The sequence below is a fragment of the Grampus griseus genome (assembly GCF_964374135.1).
Source record: "Grampus griseus genome assembly, chromosome: 3".
Lineage (NCBI taxonomy): Eukaryota > Metazoa > Chordata > Mammalia > Artiodactyla > Delphinidae > Grampus > Grampus griseus.
The window spans coordinates 156,596,972-156,616,156 of record NC_139019.1 but is presented as its reverse complement, the minus strand read 5'-3'; the positions used below and the strand labels follow the sequence as shown (position 1 = coordinate 156,616,156).

The window sequence follows — 19,185 nt, the reverse complement described above, 5'->3', positions numbered from 1 at the left end:
ATCTGATTTTCTCCTCTGGACACTGCTGCTCCTTAGTACAGCATGACACTAAAAGGCATAGGGCTGCTACTACGAAACAGGAAACCTGGTCAGGCTATGTACACCTTGTATAAGCAGAAAGATAAAGTTAGAGATTGAGGAGCCAAGCCTCCAGGAAGAAGAGATCTGGTAGAATTGAGCCCCACACTCAGCCACATTCCCCTCAAGATGTTTGATGAGCTCCACAACTGCATGGCCCAGGAGACTACGAAGCCAAGCAGAAAACCTCTGAAAACTAGAGCAGACTTTTTAGCACCTTGCATTACCAGAGACAGAGATTAGAGTTGAGTGTCTGCCTGAAAAGAAACCCCCCTCCATACCCCAAGTCTCTGTAGAAATCCTTGGAGGACTATGCCCAGGAATGGGGGCAAACCAGAGATAGATGACCCTGATCAAAACGGTAATGCAGCCTTGAGTCAGTGCAGTCCTTGAAGAGACTAAAGTTCTTAGTTGTTCTCTCCCTCCCTAGCAAAGGAAATACTGATCCTCTGTCTGAAGTAAGATAACATCATCCATATTCAAAAAGTTTTCTCAAACGATGTCTGACAGTCAACTGAAAATTCACTGGCATGCCAAGGACAAGAGTGAATAGAAATCCAAAGAAAAGCAATATCAGATGATCAGACCAGGATATAACCATGATAATATTTCTTTAATGTGAAAGAAAAGAAAATATATCAAATACAAAAATTTTACTACAGAGTCTAGAATCTATAAGAAATTAAACAAATGGAAATTATGAAACTGGAAAATACAATAACTGAAAGTAAACACACTATAAATGGGTTTGACAACAGATTAGATATAGAAGAATAGAAAATTAGTGGATTGGAAGACAGATCTAAAGAAAATATCCAGACTAAAGCAGAGAGAGAAAAAAAATTAAGAGGTGGAGAGAAAGAGAGATACATATGAGACATGTGAGAAACCACACTCTATGGTTGAGGCAAGACAAAACTCCACAGACTCAAAATGCTCTGCAACCCTAACCAGGATGAATACAAAGAAAATCACACCTAGGTTCATCAATGTAAACTGCTGAAAATCAAAATCAAAAACAATACCTTAAAAACAACAAGAAAAGAAAAAAATGACCCTTGAGGGAACATAATATATATGACAGTAGATAGTCCAAAAAAAATACATGGAATCTGGAAGACAGTGGAATAGTCTCTTAAAAAATTTTTTTTAAATATGGGCAGGGGATTGTTAAACTGTAATTTGATAACCAGAGAAAATAGCCCTCAGAATATTGGGCCTAAATCCTGGCTCTGTAATTCTCTGGCTATGTGAACTTTGGCAAGTTATGGAATTTCCTTGTGCCTTATCTTAAAATGGGAATAATCAGAATTCCTCTTCATGAGGTGGTTGTGAAGTTTAGACAAGTAAAAAGACAAGAAGCACTTCATAAAATCTGGCCCTTGGCATGTAATTAATACCCGCTAGCTGCTATGTGGTAAGTTTTGTGAGAAAACACACTTTTAGGTGGCATGACCACACACCCCTACTCCCTAATAATTAAGCTGAGGAACATAAGAAGGACCTCAAGGAACCCACCTGTGATGTTGAGGTGGAAGGAGATCTTTCAGCCCCTGGCCTCTCAGCTGTATTCACCCAGCATCTACCTTGCCCACCTGATGCGCCACCAGCCTCGGGGTGCAGCGCTTCCTTGGCCTCCACACACACTTTTGAGCTTGAACTCAGTTTCTTTCCCTCCTTGAACCATATCACCTCTGTCTGGGCCAGGGCTACCTCACAGCTTAGCATGGTGTTCACCCCCACCTCAGCCTGCACTTCCCTGCATGCTGGATGCTCCTTGGCAAATATCAGTGTGGCCTCTGGGGACAGGGAGGAAGACGAGACAATCAAATTTCTAGAATTGGATGAGGGCCCACCTTCCGGATCTCAAAACCATGATGCCTTGGCCACAAGCCAGTCCTATTCCTAGCTTTCTCAACACAGAGAACTTCACACTCAGAAGATGTACAAAGCAGGGAACAGGTTAGTTCTCAGAATCTGAAGGCTCCCAGTTCAATAATTTTCACACTGGTATATGTTACAGTTCAGGCTCTGGCATCTACTTAGCACCTGTGATCTCATAATTACCCTAACAAAGAGAGGCATAATTTGTGGCTGGCATATCATAGCATTGGTATTTTCAGGGAGAATTTCTTATACCATGTCACCAAGAACAGGCAATACCCCTGAGTCACAGGAACATTAATATGTTAATGCAGTCTACAACTTCTAGCAGGCCAGTCACCATTAGTGTAATCAAATCCTTGGCCTTGGGAATCAGATGCTGCTTTTTATTAACTTACTCTATTTGCTTGACATCACATTACTCTAGAACAGAGGTCCCCAACCCCCAGGTCACAAACCAGTACCAGTCCACAGCCTGTTAGGAGCTGGGCCTCACAGCAGGAGGTGAGCAGTGGGTGAGCAAGCAAAGCATCATCTGCTGCTCCCCATTGCTTCCCATTGCTCCCCATCACTCACATTACCACCTGAACCATCCCCCCATTGCTTGCATTACTGCCTGAACCATCACTTGCATTACCACCTGAACCATCCCCCCCCCATAGCTCACATTACCGCTTGAACCATCCCCCCTCCCTGGTCCGTGGAAAAATTATCTTCCACAGAACTGGTCCCTGGTGCAAAAAAAGGTAGGGAACCACGCTCTAGAACCCATTCTACTACTCTAGACTTGATTTTCTTCTTTATAAAGTATATTCATTGGTAATTCTTTCAGTGAGATTTTATGAATGATAATTTACTCTCTGAAAATGTCTGTATTTCACTTAACTTTTGAATGATAGTTTAGCTGGATACAGAATTCTAGATCAACAGTTATTTTCCCTCAGTGCTTTGGAGACTATAACATCTTTTCTGTGCTCTTCATTGCTGTTGAAAAATCTACAGGAAGAATAACTATCATCCCATTAATCTTTTTTCCCTTTGGAGGTTAAGATCTCCTCTTGGTTTTTGGACTTCTGGAATTCACTAGCTGTGACTTTTTTTTTTTTTTTTTTTTACAATTCCCATTATTTCCTATGAATCTTGAAGTTTAGGATTCATATCTTTTACCATTTCTTAAATTTCTCCACATTATTTCTTTCATTATTTCATCTTCCTCATTATCTCTAGTCTCTCCTAGAAGTCCTTTTAGACATACGTGTGGCCTTCTACTTCTCTTCTCTATGTCTGTCATTATCTCTTATTTTTTACCTCTTTGTGATTCATCCTGAGTAATTTTCTCAGATCTATCTTCCAATTCAATAATTCTATCTTCAGCTATGTCTAATTTGCTGTTTATCCCTCCACTGAATTGTTATTACAAAAGTTGTGTTTCTTATTCAAGAAATTTCATTTGGTTCTTTAAATCTGCCTGTTCTTTTTCCTAGTATTTCACTTTTTCTTACATTTTCTAGTCTTCCATACATATCTTTAATCATTTTAAGTAGACTTATTTGACATACTCTTTCAGATGGTTTTTCTATCATCTGAAGTTCCTGAGTGGAACTTCTGATCTTCTAATACTGCTCTTGTTTGTAAGTTCCAACTCTCATTTATATTGGATCATTCTTCTGGTGCTTAGATAATTCCTTTTATTTCTTATATGACTTAAAATACAAATGCATAAACAATAATTATAAAACTATAAAGTTAACGGACACACTATGTATGAAGACATAACTTGTGACATTAACAACATTCAGCTTGGGGCAAAACCTGTAAAGAAGCAGAGGTTTTCTATTGAAACTAAGATGATATAATTTCAAACTTGATTATTACAAAGTTAGACGTTAATGACAATCCCCAGGGTAATCACTAAGAAAAAATGAATGTGCATATACATAAAGAAATGAGAAAGTAACAAAAATGGCACACTAGAAAAAATAAATTAATCATAAATGACAATAATGGAGAAAATAATGGCAAAAAGATATGACATATAAGAAACAAAGAGTAAAATAGCAGAAGGAAACACTTCCTTATAAGAATTAACTTAATACAAAATGAATTTTTAAAATGCTGTCTACAGGAGATTCACTTTAGATCCAAAGATACAAATAGGTTGAAAGTGAAAAGATACTCCATACAAATAGCAATCAATAGAGACCTGAGGTGGCTATACTGTCAAACAAAAGGAAAAAAACATTACAAGACATTATATTTAATATATACAGATATAGATTAAGGATGTTATATATTGATTAAAAGGGTCAATTCATCAAGAAGATATCACAACTATAAACATAAGCACAACTAACAGGAGAGCTCCAAAATATATGAAACAAAAACTAAAAAATTAAAGGGAGAAATAGACAGTTCTCCAAGAACAGTCAGAGACTTCAGTACCCTACTTTCAATAATGGATAGAACAACCAGACAGATCAATAAGGAAATAGGACATGAATAACACTATACAAGAAACTAGACCTAACTGACTTACAGAGGACACTTCACCCAACAGCAACAGAAGACACATTTTTACTCAAGCACATATGGAACATCCTCTAACACAGACCACATGTTAGACCATAAAACAAGTCTCAATAAATCTAAAAAGACTGAAAGCATACAAAGAATCTTTTTGATTATGATGGAATGAAACTAGACAGCAATACTAGAAAGAAAACTGTAAAATTCAAAAGTATGTCAAGGCGGACCTTGAAGATGGCGGAAGAGTAAGACGCGGAGATCACCTTCCTCCCCACAGATACACCAGAAATACATCTACACGTGGAACAACTCCTACAGAACACCTACTGAAGGCTGGCAGAAGACCTCAGACCTCCCAAAAGGCAAGAAACTCCCCACGTACCTGGGTAGGGCAAAAGAAAAAACAGAGACAAAAGAATAGGGACGGCACCTGCACCTGCTGTGAAGGAGGAAAAGTTTCCACACAGTAGGAAGCCCCTTCGCGGGCGGAGACTGCGGGAGGCGGAGGGGGGAGCTTAGGCGCCGCGGAGGAGTGCATAGCAACGGGTGCGGAGGGCAAAGCGGGGAGATTCCCGCACAGAGGATCGGTGCCCACTGGCACTCACCAGCCCGAGAGGTTTGTCTGCTCACCCGCCGGGGCGGGCGGGGCTGCGAGCTGAGGCTCCGGTTTCGGTTTCGTTCAGAGCACAGGGAGAGGACTGGGGTTGGCGGCTTGAACATAGCCTGAAGTGGTTAGTGCACCACGGCTAGCCGGGAGGGAGTCCGGGGAAAAGTCTGCACCCACCGAAGAGGCAAGAGACTTTTTCTTCCCTCTTTGTTTCCTGGTGCGCGAGGAGAGGGGTTTAAGAACGCTGCTTAAAGGAGCTCCAGAGACAGGCGCGAGCCGCAGCTAAAAGCGCGGACCCCAGAGACGGGCGGGAGACGCTAAGGCTGCTGCTGCCGCCACCAAGGGGCCTGTGTGGGAGCACAGGTCACTCTCCACACCCCTCTTCCGCGGAGCCTGTGCAGCCCGCCGCTGCCACGTTCCCGGGATCCAGGGACAACTTCCCCGGGAGAACGCACGGCGGGCCTCAGGCTGGTGCAACGTCATGCCGGCCTCTGCCGCCGCAGGCCCGCCCCGCACGCAGTGCCCCTCCCTCCCCCACCCCCCCCCACCCCGGCCTGAGTGCGCCAGAGCCCCCGAATCAGCGGCTCCTTTAACCCCGTCCTGTCTGAGCAAAAAACAGACACCCTCCGGCGACCTACACGCAGAAGCAGGGCCAAATCCAAAGCTGAGCCCCTGTGAGCTGTGAGAACAAAGAAGAGAAAGGGAAATCTCTCCCAGCAGCCTCAGAAGCAGCGGATTAAAGCTCCACAATCAACTTGATATACCCTGCATCTGTGGAATACCTGAATAGACAACCAATCATCCCAAATTAAGGAAGTGGACTTTAGGAGCAAGATCTATGATTTTTTCCCCTTTTCCTCTTTTTGTGAATGTGTATGTGTATGCTTCTGTGTGAGATCTTGTCTGTATAGTCTTGCTTCCATTTGTCCTAGGGTTCTATCCGTCCATGGTTTTTTTAAAATTTTTCTTTTCTTAATAATTAATTTTACTAACTTTATTATACTTTACCTTCGTTCTTTCTTTCTTTCTTTCCTTCCTTCCTTCCCTCCTTTAGACAACGAATCATCCCAAATTGAGGAGGTGGTCTCCAAGACCAAGATTTATGATTTTTCCCCCTTTACCTCTTTTTGTGAGGGTGTATGTGTATGCTTCTGTGTAAGATTTTGTCTATACAGCTTTGCTTCCAACATTTGTCCTAAGGTTCTATCCGTCCCTTTTTTCTTTTCTAAATAAGTATTTTTTAATTCAATAACTTTATTATACTTTATTTTATTTTTACTGTATCTTCTTTCTTTCTGTCTTTTTTCCTTCTTTCCCTCCTTCCTTCCTTCCTCCCTCCCTCCCTCCCTCCTTTCTTTCCTTCTTGCCTTCTTTCCTTCTTTGCTTCTTTCTTTCTTTCTTTCTTCCTTCCTTCCTTCCTTCCTTTCCTTCTTTCTTTCCTCATACTTCTACTAATTCTCTCTACTATTTCTCCCTTTTATCCTGAGCCGTGTGGATGAAAGGCTCTTGGTGCTCCAGCCAGGAGTCAGGGCTCTGGCTCTGAGGTAGGAGAGCCAACTTCAGGACACTGGTCCACAAGAGACCTCCCAGCTCCACATAATATCAAACGGCGAAAATCTTCCAGAGACCTCCATCTTAACACCAGCACCCAGCTTCACTCAACGACCAGCAAGCCACAGTGCTGGACAACCTATGCCAAACAACTAGCGAAACAGGAACACAACCCCACCCATTAGCAGAGAGGCTGCCTAAAATCATAATAAGGCCACAGACACCCCAAAACACACCACCAGACGTGAACCTGCCCACTAGAGAGACAAGATCCAGCCTCATCCACCACAACACAAGCACTAATCCCCTCCACCAGGAAGCCTACACAACCCACTGAACCAACTTTAGCCACTGGAGACAGACATCAAAAACAGCGGGAAATACGAACTTGCAGCCTGCAAAAAGGAGACCCCAAACACAGTAAGATAAGCAAAATGAGAAGACAGAAAAACACACAGCAGATAAAGGAGCAAGATAAAAATGCACCAAACCTAACAAATGAAGAGGAAATAGGCAGTCTACCTGAAAAGGAATTCAGAATAATGATAGTAAGGATGATCCGAAATCTTGGAAATAGAATGGACAAAATGCAAGAAACAGTTAACAAGGACCTAGAAGAAATAAAGATGAAACAAGCAATGATGAAAAACACAATAAATGAAATTAAAAGTACTCTAGATGGGATCAATAGCAGAATAACTGAGGCAGAAGAATGGATAAGTGACCTGGAAGATAAAATAGTGGAAATAACTACTGCAGAGCAGAATAAAGAAAAAAGAATGAAAAGGACTGAGGACAGTCTCAGAGACCTCTGGGACATTAAATGCACCAACATTCGAATTATAGGGGTTCCAGAAGAAGAAGAGAAAAAGAAAGGGACTGAGAAAATATTTGAAGAGATTATAGTTGAAAACTTCCCTAATATGGGAAAGGAAATAGTTAATCAAGTCCAGGAAGCACAGAGAGTCCCATACAGGATAAATACAAGGAGAAATATGCCAAGACACATATTAATCAAACTGTCAAAAATTAAATACAAAGAAAGCATATTAAAGGCAGCAAGGGAAAAACAACAAATAACACATAAGGGAATCCCCATAAGGTTAACAGTTGATCTCTCAGCAGGAACCCTCCAAGCCAGAAGGGAGTGACAGGACACACTGAAAGTGATGAAGGAGAAAAACCTGCAGCCAAGACTACTCTACCCAGCAAGGATCTCATTCAGATTTGATGGAGAAATTAAAACCTTTACAGACAAGCAAAAGCTGAGAGAGTTCAGCACCACAAAACCAGCTTTACAACAAATGCTAAAGGAACTTCTCTAGACAAGAAACACAAGAGAAGGAAAAGACCTATAATAACGAACCCAAAACAATTTAGAAAATGGGAATAGGAACATACATATCGATAATTACCTTAAATGTAAATGGACTAAATGCTCCCACCAAAAGACACAGATTGGCTGAATGGATACAAAAACAAGACCCTTATATATGCTGTCTACAAGAGACCCACTTCAGACCTAGAGACACATACAGACAGAAAGTAAGAGGATGGAGAAAGATATTTCATGCAAATGGAAACCAAAAGAAAACTGCAGTAGCAATTCTCATATCAGACAAAATAGACTTTAAAATAAGGACTATTAAAAGAGACAAAGAAGGACACTACATAATGATCAAGGGATCGATCAAAGAAGAAGATATAACAATTGTAAATATTTATGCACCCAACATAGGAGCACCTCAATACATAAAGCAAATACTAACAGCCATAAAAGGGGAAATCAACAGTAACATATTCATAGTAGGGAACTTAAACACCCCACTTTCACCCATGAACAGATCATCCAAAATGAAAATAAATAAGGAAACACAAGCTTTAAATGATACATTAAAAAAGATGGACTTAATTGATATTTATAGGACACTCCATCCAAAAACAACAGAATACACATTTTTCTCAAGTGCTCATGGAACATTCTCCAGGATAGATCATATCTTGGGTCACAAATCAAGCCTTGGTAAATTTAAGAAAATTGAAATTGTATCAAGTATCTTTTCTGACCACAACACCATGAGACTAGATATCAATTACAGGAAAAGATCTGTAAAAAATACAAACACATGGAGGTTAAACAATACACTACTTAATAATGAAGTGATCACTGAAGAAATCAAAGAGGAAATAAAAAAATACCTAGAAACAAATGACAATGGAGACACAACGACCCAAAACCTATGGGATGCAGCAAGAGCAGTTCTAAGGGGGAAGCTTATAGCAATACAAGCCCACCTTAAGAAGCAGGAAACATCTCGAATAAACAACCTAACCTTGCACCTCAAGCAATTAGAGAAAGAAAAACAAAAAAAAAACCCCAAAGCTAGCAGAAGGAAAGAAATCATAAAAATCAGATCAGAAATAAATGAAAAAGAAATGAAGGAAACAATAGCAAAGATCAATAAAACTAAAAGCTGGTTCTTTGAGAAGATAAACAAAATAGATAAACCACTAGCCAGACTCATCAAGAAAAAAAGGGAGAAGACTCAAATCAATAGAATTAGAAATGAAAAAGGAGAGGTAACAACTGACACTGCAGAAATAAAAAAGATCATGAGAGAATACTACAAGCAATTCTATGCCAATAAAATGGACAATCTGGAAGAAATGGACAAATTCTTAGAAATGCACAACCTGCCAAGACTGAATCACGAAGAAATAGAAAATATGAACAGACCAATCACAAGCACTGAAATTGAAACTGTGATTAAAAATCTTCCAACAAACAAAAGCCCAGGACCAGATGGCTTCACAGGCGAATTCTATCAAACATTTAGAGAAGAGCTAACACCTATCCTTCTCAAACTCTTCCAAAATGTAACAGAGGGAGGAACACTCCCAAATTCCTTCTACGAGGCCACGATCACCTTGATACCAAAACCAGACAAGGATGTCACAAAGAAAGAAAACTACAGGCCAATATCACTGATGAACATAAATGCCAAAATCCTCAACAAAATACTAGCAAACAGAATCCAACAGCACATTAAAAGGATCATACACCATGATCAAGTGGGGTTTATTCCAGGAATGCAAGGATTCTTCAATATACGCAAATCTATCAATGTGATAGACCATATTAACAAATTGAAGGAGAAAAACCATATGATCATCTCAATAGATGCAGAGAAAGCTTTTGACAAAATTCAACACCCATTTATGATAAAAACCCTGCAGAAAGTAGGCATAGAGGGAACTTTCCTCAACATAATAAAGGCCATATATGACAAGCCCACAGCAAACATCATCCTCAATGGTGAAAAACTGAAAGCATTTCCACTAAGATCAGGAACAAGACAAGGTTGCCCACTCTCACCACTCTTAAACATAGTTTTGGAAGTTTTAGCCACAGCAATCAGAGAAGAAAAGGAAATAAAAGGAATCCAAATCGGAAAAGAAGAAGTAAAGCTGTCACTGTTTGCAGATGACATGATCCTATACATAGAGAATCCTAAAGATGCTACCAGAAAACTACTAGAGCTAATCAATGAATTTGGTAAAGTGGCAGGATACAAAATTAATGCACAGAAATCTCTGGCATTCCTATATACTAATGATGAAAAATCTGAAAGTGAAATCAAGAGAACACTCCCATTTACCATTGCAACAAAAAGAATAAAATATCTAGGAATAAACCTACCTAAGGAGGAAAAAGACTTGTTCTCAGAAAACTATAAGACACTGATGAAATAAATTAAAGATGATACAAATAGATGGAGAGATATACCATGCTCTTGGATTGGAAGAATCAACATTGTGAAAATGACTCTACTACCCAAAGCAATCTATAGATTCAATGCAATCCCTGTCAAACTACCACTGGCATTTTTCACAGAACTAGAACAAAAAAATTCACAATTTGTATGGAAACACAAAAGACCCTGAATAGCCAAAGCAATCTTGAGAATGAAAAAAGGAGCTGGAGGAATCAGGCTCCCTGACTTCAGACTATACTACAAAGCTACAGTAATCAAGACAGTATGGTACTGGCACAAAAACAGAAAGATAGATCAATGGAACAGAATAGAAAGCCCAGAGATAAACCCACGCACATATGGACACCTTATCTTTGATAAAGGTGGCAGGAATGTACAGTGGAGAAAGGACAGCCTCTTCAATAAGTGGTGCTTGGAAAACTGGACAGGTACACATAGAAGTATGAGATTAGATCACTCCCTAACACCATACAGAAAAATAAGCTCAAAATGGATTAAAGACCTAAATATAAGGCCAGAAACTATCAAACTCTTAGAGGAAAACATAGGCAGAACACTCTATGACATAAATCACAGCAAGATCCTTTCTGACCCACCTCCTAGAGTAATGGAAATAAAAACAAAAATAAACAAATGGGACCTAATGAAACTTCAAAGCTTTTGCACAGCAAAGGAAACCATAAACAAGACCAAAAGACAACCCTCAGAATGGGAGAAAATATTTGCAAATGAAGCAACCGACAAAGGATTAATCTCCAAAATTTACAAGCAGCTCATGCAGCTCAATAACAAAAAAACAAACAACCCAATCCAAAAATGGGTAGAAGACCTAAATAGACATTTCTCCAAAGAAGATATACAGACTGCCAACAAACACATGAAAGAATGCTCAACATCATTAATCATTAGAGAAATGCAAATTAAAACTACAATGAGATATCATCTCACACCAGTCAAAATGGCCATCATCAAAAAATCTAGAAACAATAACTGCTGGAGAGGGTGTGGAGAAAAGGGAACACTCTTGCACTGCTGGTGGGAATGTGAATTGGTTCAGCCACTATGGAGAACAGTATGGAGGTTCCTTAAAAAACTACAAATAGAACTACCATATGACCCAGCAATCCCACTACTGGGCATATGCCCTGAGAAAACCAAAATTCAAAAAGTGTCATGTACCAAAATGTTCATTGCAGCTCTATTTACAATAGCCCAGAGATGGAAACAACCTAAGCGCCCATCATCGGATGAATGGATAAAGAAGATGTGGCACATATATACAATGGAATATTACTCAGCCATAAAAAGAAACGAAATTGAGCTATTTGTAATGAGGTGGATAGACCTAGAGTCTGTCATACAGAGTGAAGTAAGTCAGAAAGAAAAAGACAAATACCGTATGCTAACACATATATATGGAATTTAAGAAAAAAAAATGTCATGAAGAACCTAGGGGTAAGGCAGGAATAAAGACGCAGACCTACTGGAGAACGGACTTGATGTTATGGGGAGGGGGAAGGGTGAGCTGTGACAGGGCGAGAGAGAGTCATGGACATATACACAATAACAAACGTAGTAAGGTAGATAGGTAGTGGGAAGCAGCCGCATGGCACAGGGATATTGGCTTGGTGCTTTGTGACAGCCTGGAGGGGTGGGATAGGGAGGGTGGGAGGGAGGGAGACGCAAGAGGGAAGACATATGGGAACATATGTTTATGTATAACTGATTCACTTTGTTATAAAGCAGAAACTAACACCATTGTAAAGCAATTATACCCCAATAAAGATGTTAAAAAAAAAAGTATGTCAAAATTAAACAACACACTCAAAGGATAATTACAAGGAAAATTAGAAAATATTTTGAGACAAATGAAAATGAAAATACAGCATACCAAAACTTATGAGGTGCAGTGAAAGCAGTGCTCAGTTTCCTGCCATCCATAGCTATAAGTTATAGGCCTATCTTAAAAAAAAAGATCACGAATCAATAACCTAACTTCATACCTTAAGAAACGAGAAAAAGATTAAGTTAAACCCAAACTTAGAACAATGAAAAAAATAAAGATTAGAGCATAGATAAATGAAATGGAGAACACAAAAGCAATAGAAAGAACCAAGGAAACCAAAAGGTGGTTCTTTGAAAAGATCAACAAACTTGACAAAATATTAGCTAGACTAACCAAGAAAAAAGATAGAAGACTCAAATTATTAAAATCAGGAAAAAAAAAACTGGGGACATCAATAAAGACCTTACCAAAAAAAAAAGGATTAAAAGAGAATACTATGAACAACTGCACACCAACTAGATAACCTAGATGAAATGGAGAAATTCCTAGAAACACATAAACTATCAAAACTAACACAAGAATAAATGGGAAAACATCTGAATAGACCTATAACAAGTAAAGAGATTTAATCAGTAATCAAAAACAAAATGAGAGGCATCCAGACTGGAAATGAAGTAAAACTACCTGCAGGTGACATGATTTGTATATAGCAAATCCTAAGGCATCCACAAAAGAACTAATAGAGTGAATAAATGAATTCGGAGAAGCTGCAGGATACTAGACCAATATACAAAAATCAATTCTATTTCCATACATTAGTAATGAACAATTTTAAAATGAAATTAACAAAATTCCATTTACAGTAGCATCAAAAAGAATAAAATACTTAGCAACAAACTTAACAAAATAAGCACAATTCCTGCACACTAAAAACTATAAAACATAATTGAAAGAAATTTAAAAGACCAAAATAAATAGAAAGTCATCTCATATTGTGGATTAGGAGACTAACACTGTTAAGATGGCAAAGAGGACTTCCCTGGTGGTCCAGTGGTTAAGACTCTGCGCTTCCACCACAGGGGGCACAGGTGTGATCCCTGGTCAGGGAACTAAGATCCCACATGCCACATGGTGCAGCCAAAAAAATAAAATTAAAAAAGAAATCTGGGGCTTCCCTGGTGGTGCAGTGGTTGAGAGTCCGCCTGCTGATGCAGGGGACGTGGGATCGTGCCCCGGTCTGGGAGGATCCCACATGCTTCGGAGTGGCTGGGCCCGTGAGCCATGGCCGCTGAGCCTGCGTGTCTGGAGCCTGTGCTCCGCAACGGGAGGGAGGGGCCACAACAGTGAGAGGCCCGCGTACTGAAAAAAAAAAAAGAAATCTGATACCAGTCATTTGGGTACATCCCTGGTGGTGCAGTGGTTAAGAATCTGCCTGCCAGTGCAGGGGACATGGGTTCAATCCCTGGTCCAAGAAGATCCCACTTCAGCACCACAACTACTGAAGCCTGCATGCCTACAGCCTGTGCTCCGCAACAAGAGAAGCCACTGCAATGAGAAGCCTGTGCACCCCAACGAAGGGTAGCCCCTGTTCGCCACAACTAGAGAAAGCCCACGTGCAGCAACAAAAACCCAATGCAGCCAAAAATAAATAAATAAAATTTTAAAATAAAATAAAAAGATGGCAATATACCCCAAATTGACCTACACATTTTGATGCAATCCCAATCAAAATACCAGCTGCCTTTTTTGCAAAACTTAAAAAGATGATCCTAAAATTCGTGTGGAAATGCAAGGGACCTCAAATAGCCAAATCAATGTTGAAAAAAAAGTTAAAGAATTCACATTCCCAATTTCAAAACATACCACAAAGCTACAATAATCAAGACTGTGGTAGACATATATATCAATGGAATAAAATTGAGAGTCCAGAAGTAAATATTTAATTAATGGTTAATTGACTTTCAACAAGGATGCCAAAAAAATTCAATGGGGAAAAATTCTTTTCAACAAATGGTGCTGGGACAACTGGATATCCAATGGAAAGGATGAAGTTGGACCCCTAACTCACACCATACACAAAAATTGTCACAAAATGGATCAAAGACCTAAATACAAGGGCTAAAATTGGAAAACTCTTAGAAGAAAACATAGGTGTCAATCTATTTGACCTTGGATTGGGCAACGATTTCTTAGATGTGACATCTAACACACAAGCAACCAAAGAAGATAAACTAGATTTCATCACAATTTTAAAACTTTTGTGCACCAAAGGGCACAATTAAGAAAGTGAATGGAAGAAACTATTTGCAAATCATATATCTGATAAGGCTATACTATCCAGAATATACGAAGAACTCTTTCAACTGAGTAATAAAAAGATAAATAATTAAAAAACAAGCAAAGGATCTGAATAGACATTTCTCCAAAGAAGATACACAAATGGCCAAATACATATGAGAATATGCTCAACATCATTAGTCATCAGGGAAATACAAATCAAAACCACAATAAGATACTACCTCACATCCACCAGGATGGCTATAATCTGGTGGTTCCAGGCATCCTGGGGTTTGTGACTGCATCACCCCAATCTCTGCCTCCATTGTCATTGGCCATGTCCCTGTGTATCTGTATCACGAATATCCCTCTTCTTTCTCTCAAAGGACACCTGTCATTGGAGTCAGGGCCCACCCTAATCCAGGGTCATCTCATCTTGTGATCCTTTCCTTGATGTTGTCTGCAGAGACCCCATTTCCAGTTAAGGCCACATTCTGAGTTTCCAGACAGACTTCAGGGGGACACAACACTGACGACTTGCCTAAGGTCACCTGTCTCTTAAGAGGCAGGAGTGAGGTCTGACCATGTTCACTCTGATCCCTCCACAGCCTGCCTCGAAGTCAGTGTCCAAAACAAGGGCACAGCCACCCTGATGTGGGCATGGGCCAGTGCCGCAGGACAGATCCCTCAGCAGAACCAGGCCAGCCACACCACCAGATGCCCACCTCTACCACCCTCAATGTTCCACTGCTGAAGCTGGAAGATTAGGACTCACTTTCCCAGGTGTCTGAGCAAGGCATGGCCATCGGACCCACACAGTACTAGGAGGCATAGGGAAAATCTGCTGTGGGCTCCTCAGAGAGCATCTGTTCTCTGAATAGAAGAAAGAGCAGGTGACACCCTGTGCTAGGTAGGACTGCCTCAAGATCCGTGCACCACCGTATGCATGCACCTTCTCCAAGCTATTCCACCAAACACTAATCCAGGCACTGCTATGAAGGGATTCTGCAGAAGGAATGTAGGTCCCAGATCAGTTGACTATGAGTTCATTAACAAGGAGATTATCCTGGTTGGGCCTGACCTAATCAGGTGAGACCTTAGAAGGGAGGGGGTTCTTCCTGGCCAAAGAGATTTGGAGCATAAGAGCGAATGGACATGAGGGGCCATGTGGCAAAGGACCTAAGAGCAGCCCCTGGCTGCCAGCCAGCCAGGAAATAGCCTTAGACCCAGAACCACAAGGAAATGAATTCTGCCAGCAACTTGGATGAGCTTGGAAAAGGACCCTGAGAGAACTCAGCCAGATGGCATATGGATTCCAGCCCTTGAGACCCTGAAAAGAGAATCCAGAATCCACATCTTGAATTCTGATCTATAGAACTGTGAACTAACAGATGGGCATTATTTTAAGCCACTGAGTTTGTGATAATTTACTGCACAGCAGTGAAAAGGAAAAAAACAAACACACCCACAATCCTTACATGTTCTTCCCACCTTGAACATGATGGCTGGAGCTAGGGAAGCCATCTTGTGACCATGAGGCAATAAGCTTTAGAAAGATCTTTATCTTATGCTCAAGAAAGCAAAGATCTAGACAGATAGAGCCTGTGTCCTTGTGGTAGATTGTTAGAAATTGTCCCCAATTAACCAGGGGACTTCTCATCAACAGTGAGGTCTACTTCTCCAACTCCTTGGAACTAGGCTGGCCTTATGTCTGGCTTTGTGCAATAAAACACACAGAATGTAATATTCTGGGACTGGTGAAAACAAATCTTAACAAACCCTGTAGCATCTCCTAATCCCTAAAGGGAACCCAGCCAGAAGATGAAGGAGCTCAGGCTACCCACATGGAGAAAGAGGCCTTGAGAACGAGATGTCACAAGGAGAGCATAGCCCCAGAGGAGAGAACAGCATGGTCCCAGACAGGAATGAGCCCAGACAACATCACTAGAAGAGAGAGGCCTGTCATCACAGCCAGCCCCCTGACTGGGACATCAGACACACAAATGAGGCCAGACTGGATCCTCCTGTCCCAGTCAACACCAGGTGGAGCAGAGATGAGCCACCCACGCTGAGCACTGCTTGAATTCCTGCCCACAGACTGTTCCATTGGGCCACTAAGTTCTGGGGTTATTTGTATAACTGATATGGGCCTGATGAGTCAGCTGAGCACCTTCCGCCCCTGGCCTCACAGCTGTACTCCCCAGCGTCCCTATTCCCCACCTGCTGCACCACCAGCTGCCGGGTGCAGCCCTTGGCCTCCATGCACACTTTTGAGCTCACACTCAGCTTCTTCCCATCCTTGTACCATGTCACCTCCGTCTGGGCCTGGGCCACCTCACAGCTCAGTGTGGCACTGGCCCCCACCTCGGCCTGTACCTCCCTGAGTGCTGGCTGCTCCTTGGCAAACATCGCCGAGGGCTCTGGCAACAGGGAGGGATACACAGCAGGGGCTCTGCCAAGGTGAGGTTTCCCGAGTCCTGGAGCCATGACAGAGCTTTGCTCTAGACCCCAGGCAGCCTCGGATCCCACCCCCATGAGGATCCTTTGTGATGAGGTGCTGCACATGGAACCCTCCATGGGCACAGTTGGTCCAGGTACCCCAACCCCTCCTGGGTGTGATGGGAAGCAGCCTCAGAGCTCCATGATGGGCAGCCCAGCCCCAGTGCCTGTGCTCAGATGGAAGGAGGCATGGGCGGCATGGCAGAGACCCTTCTGAGGGCCAAGATGGGGCAGAACTGGACTTGGAGAATCTGCCAAGAGACCTCAATGGCTTCTAGAAAGAGCCAGGGCCTCAGATTCACCAAGATCCAAATCTAACCTTCCAAGGACACTTCCAGCACTTTCTAGGTCTGCTCTGCCTCATTTCCTCATCTTTAAAAAGAGGACAAGGGCTTTAAATTTCCTTCTTATCTTTTATTTTCCAGACCTGCATTCTTCACCTATATATATTAGTTTCATGGGTCGTTTCTTCACCCAGATTCAGAAGTAACTGCCCCTACCCCCAAGTATTCTCAGAAGAAATGAAGGGAGAGACAGCTTGGCCTTGCAAGTGCCGCACAGCTGGATGCAGCCAGACCTGCTCCCCACACACCAAGCCTGGGAGGCAGTGCACTAACCACAGACACGCGACCGGAAGTCCACAGAGTCCTCGCCCACTTGGCACAAGTAGGTGCCCTCATCCTGCACGGTGACTGAGGTAGCCACCAGCCAGTGCCCATGTCCTCCTGTGAGAAGTACCGGCAGGAGTGACCAAGCTCCACCCCATCCTTGTACCAGTGTACACACATGTGGGCCTCTGAAGTTTGGTATTCAAAGTGGGCTGAGCCCCCGGCCATGGCGTCTACACAGCCACCAGCCGTGTCCTTGTGCAAAACAGGATGTGAGGCCTACAAGGGCCCATGGGCAGGTCAGGGGGCCGACAGAGCCCTAACCACACACGTGCCCAGGCACTAGCAGGGGAAGGGGCTCAGGCCTTCAGGATCATGGGAGACACTGGCCCTCGCCCCAACCTAGGCCCCTTCAGAGACAGGGCCAGCCTCAGCTGCTGACTTTCAACCACCCAAGTGCCACCCACTCATAGGAAGCTCCTCCCCTACTGAGCAGAGTCCCTGACCCCTACCCTCCCAACCGGGTTGGCAAGGTCCCTGGTTCCCCACCCTACCCTCAGGGGTCACCTGAGCCTGCCCAACCCCCTACCCTCCTCACAAGGTCAGCAGAGCTGCCCAGACTCCTGCCCTCCCCACATGGTCACCTGACTCCATCCCACCCCCCTACTGTCTCCATAGCATGGGCTGAGCACCCCACACACACCCCTGCCCTCCCCACAGGGTCACCTGAGCCTATCTGACTCCCCACCCTCCTCAGGGGGTTGGCAGAGCCCCTGATCCCCCACCGTCCCCACGGGGACAGAGAACAGCGGCTCCTGCTACCCAGGTCCCCCAGAGCCCATCCAGAGCTGGGGGACAGAATGTGCGGCCCTGGCCACGGCGGCGGCCCAGGGAGGACATGAACACACACACACTGGTGTCACCTTGCACCAATAGTTGGTAGGTGATGCGGTCCCCGTGGCTGACACACTCATACAGGCCTGCGTCTTCTCGCTTCACGTCCCGCACTAGCAGTGCCCGCTGCCCGGCTGACGCCTGCACCTCATACTTGGGGCCTAGAGACAGTGCGTGTCCGTCCTTGAGCCACGTCACAGCTGCAGCCTGGTCCGATAACTCGGCCAGGAGCTGGGCCTCCTCGTGCAGCCGGGCCAGCACCTCCCGTGCTGCCACTGCTGCTGCCGGACCCTTGGTCGTCAGCCCCAGGGCTGCTGGAAGTCACAGACAGGTGGAAAAAGGGGGTGTGGGTGAAGGGAGAAGTGGACAGGGGGGAGTGGAACGAGGCAGAGTGAACAGAGGGGGAAGAGCCAGATATGGTGGAGGGGAGTCAGAGAGGCAAGAAAGGCGGAGACAGGACAAGAAGTGGCGTAGAAGGAATCAACAAAGAGGGAGGAGGGGAGAAGGGGAAGGGAAGGGGGGCATACAGACAGAGAATTGAAGCTTGGCGCCATCAGGGACACTTTAGCCCCTCTTCCACTCACACCCGGGGACCTTGCACACCCCACCACCTGGCCCCACTTCATCCGGCAGCCCGCCTGCCCCAGGAGCAACGACAGATCTTCCGAGCCCTGAGACCCCAGGGACCCCATCCCGCCC

At 43.2% G+C, this 19,185-nt stretch overlaps 1 protein-coding gene across 1 annotated transcript in view; it reads right to left on the bottom strand.

Moving 5' to 3' along the window:
- LOC309819929 (obscurin-like) overlaps nt 1–19,185 on the bottom strand; it is a gene marked incomplete at its 3' end in the record, with an annotated part of 72,473 nt that overhangs the window by 45,114 nt on the left and 8,174 nt on the right. Inside the window, exon 7 of the mRNA XM_082650364.1 lies at nt 18,516–18,800. Within this exon, the coding sequence (XP_082506490.1) occupies nt 18,516–18,800 (285 nt within the window). The remainder of the gene's footprint in view (nt 1–18,515; nt 18,801–19,185) is intronic.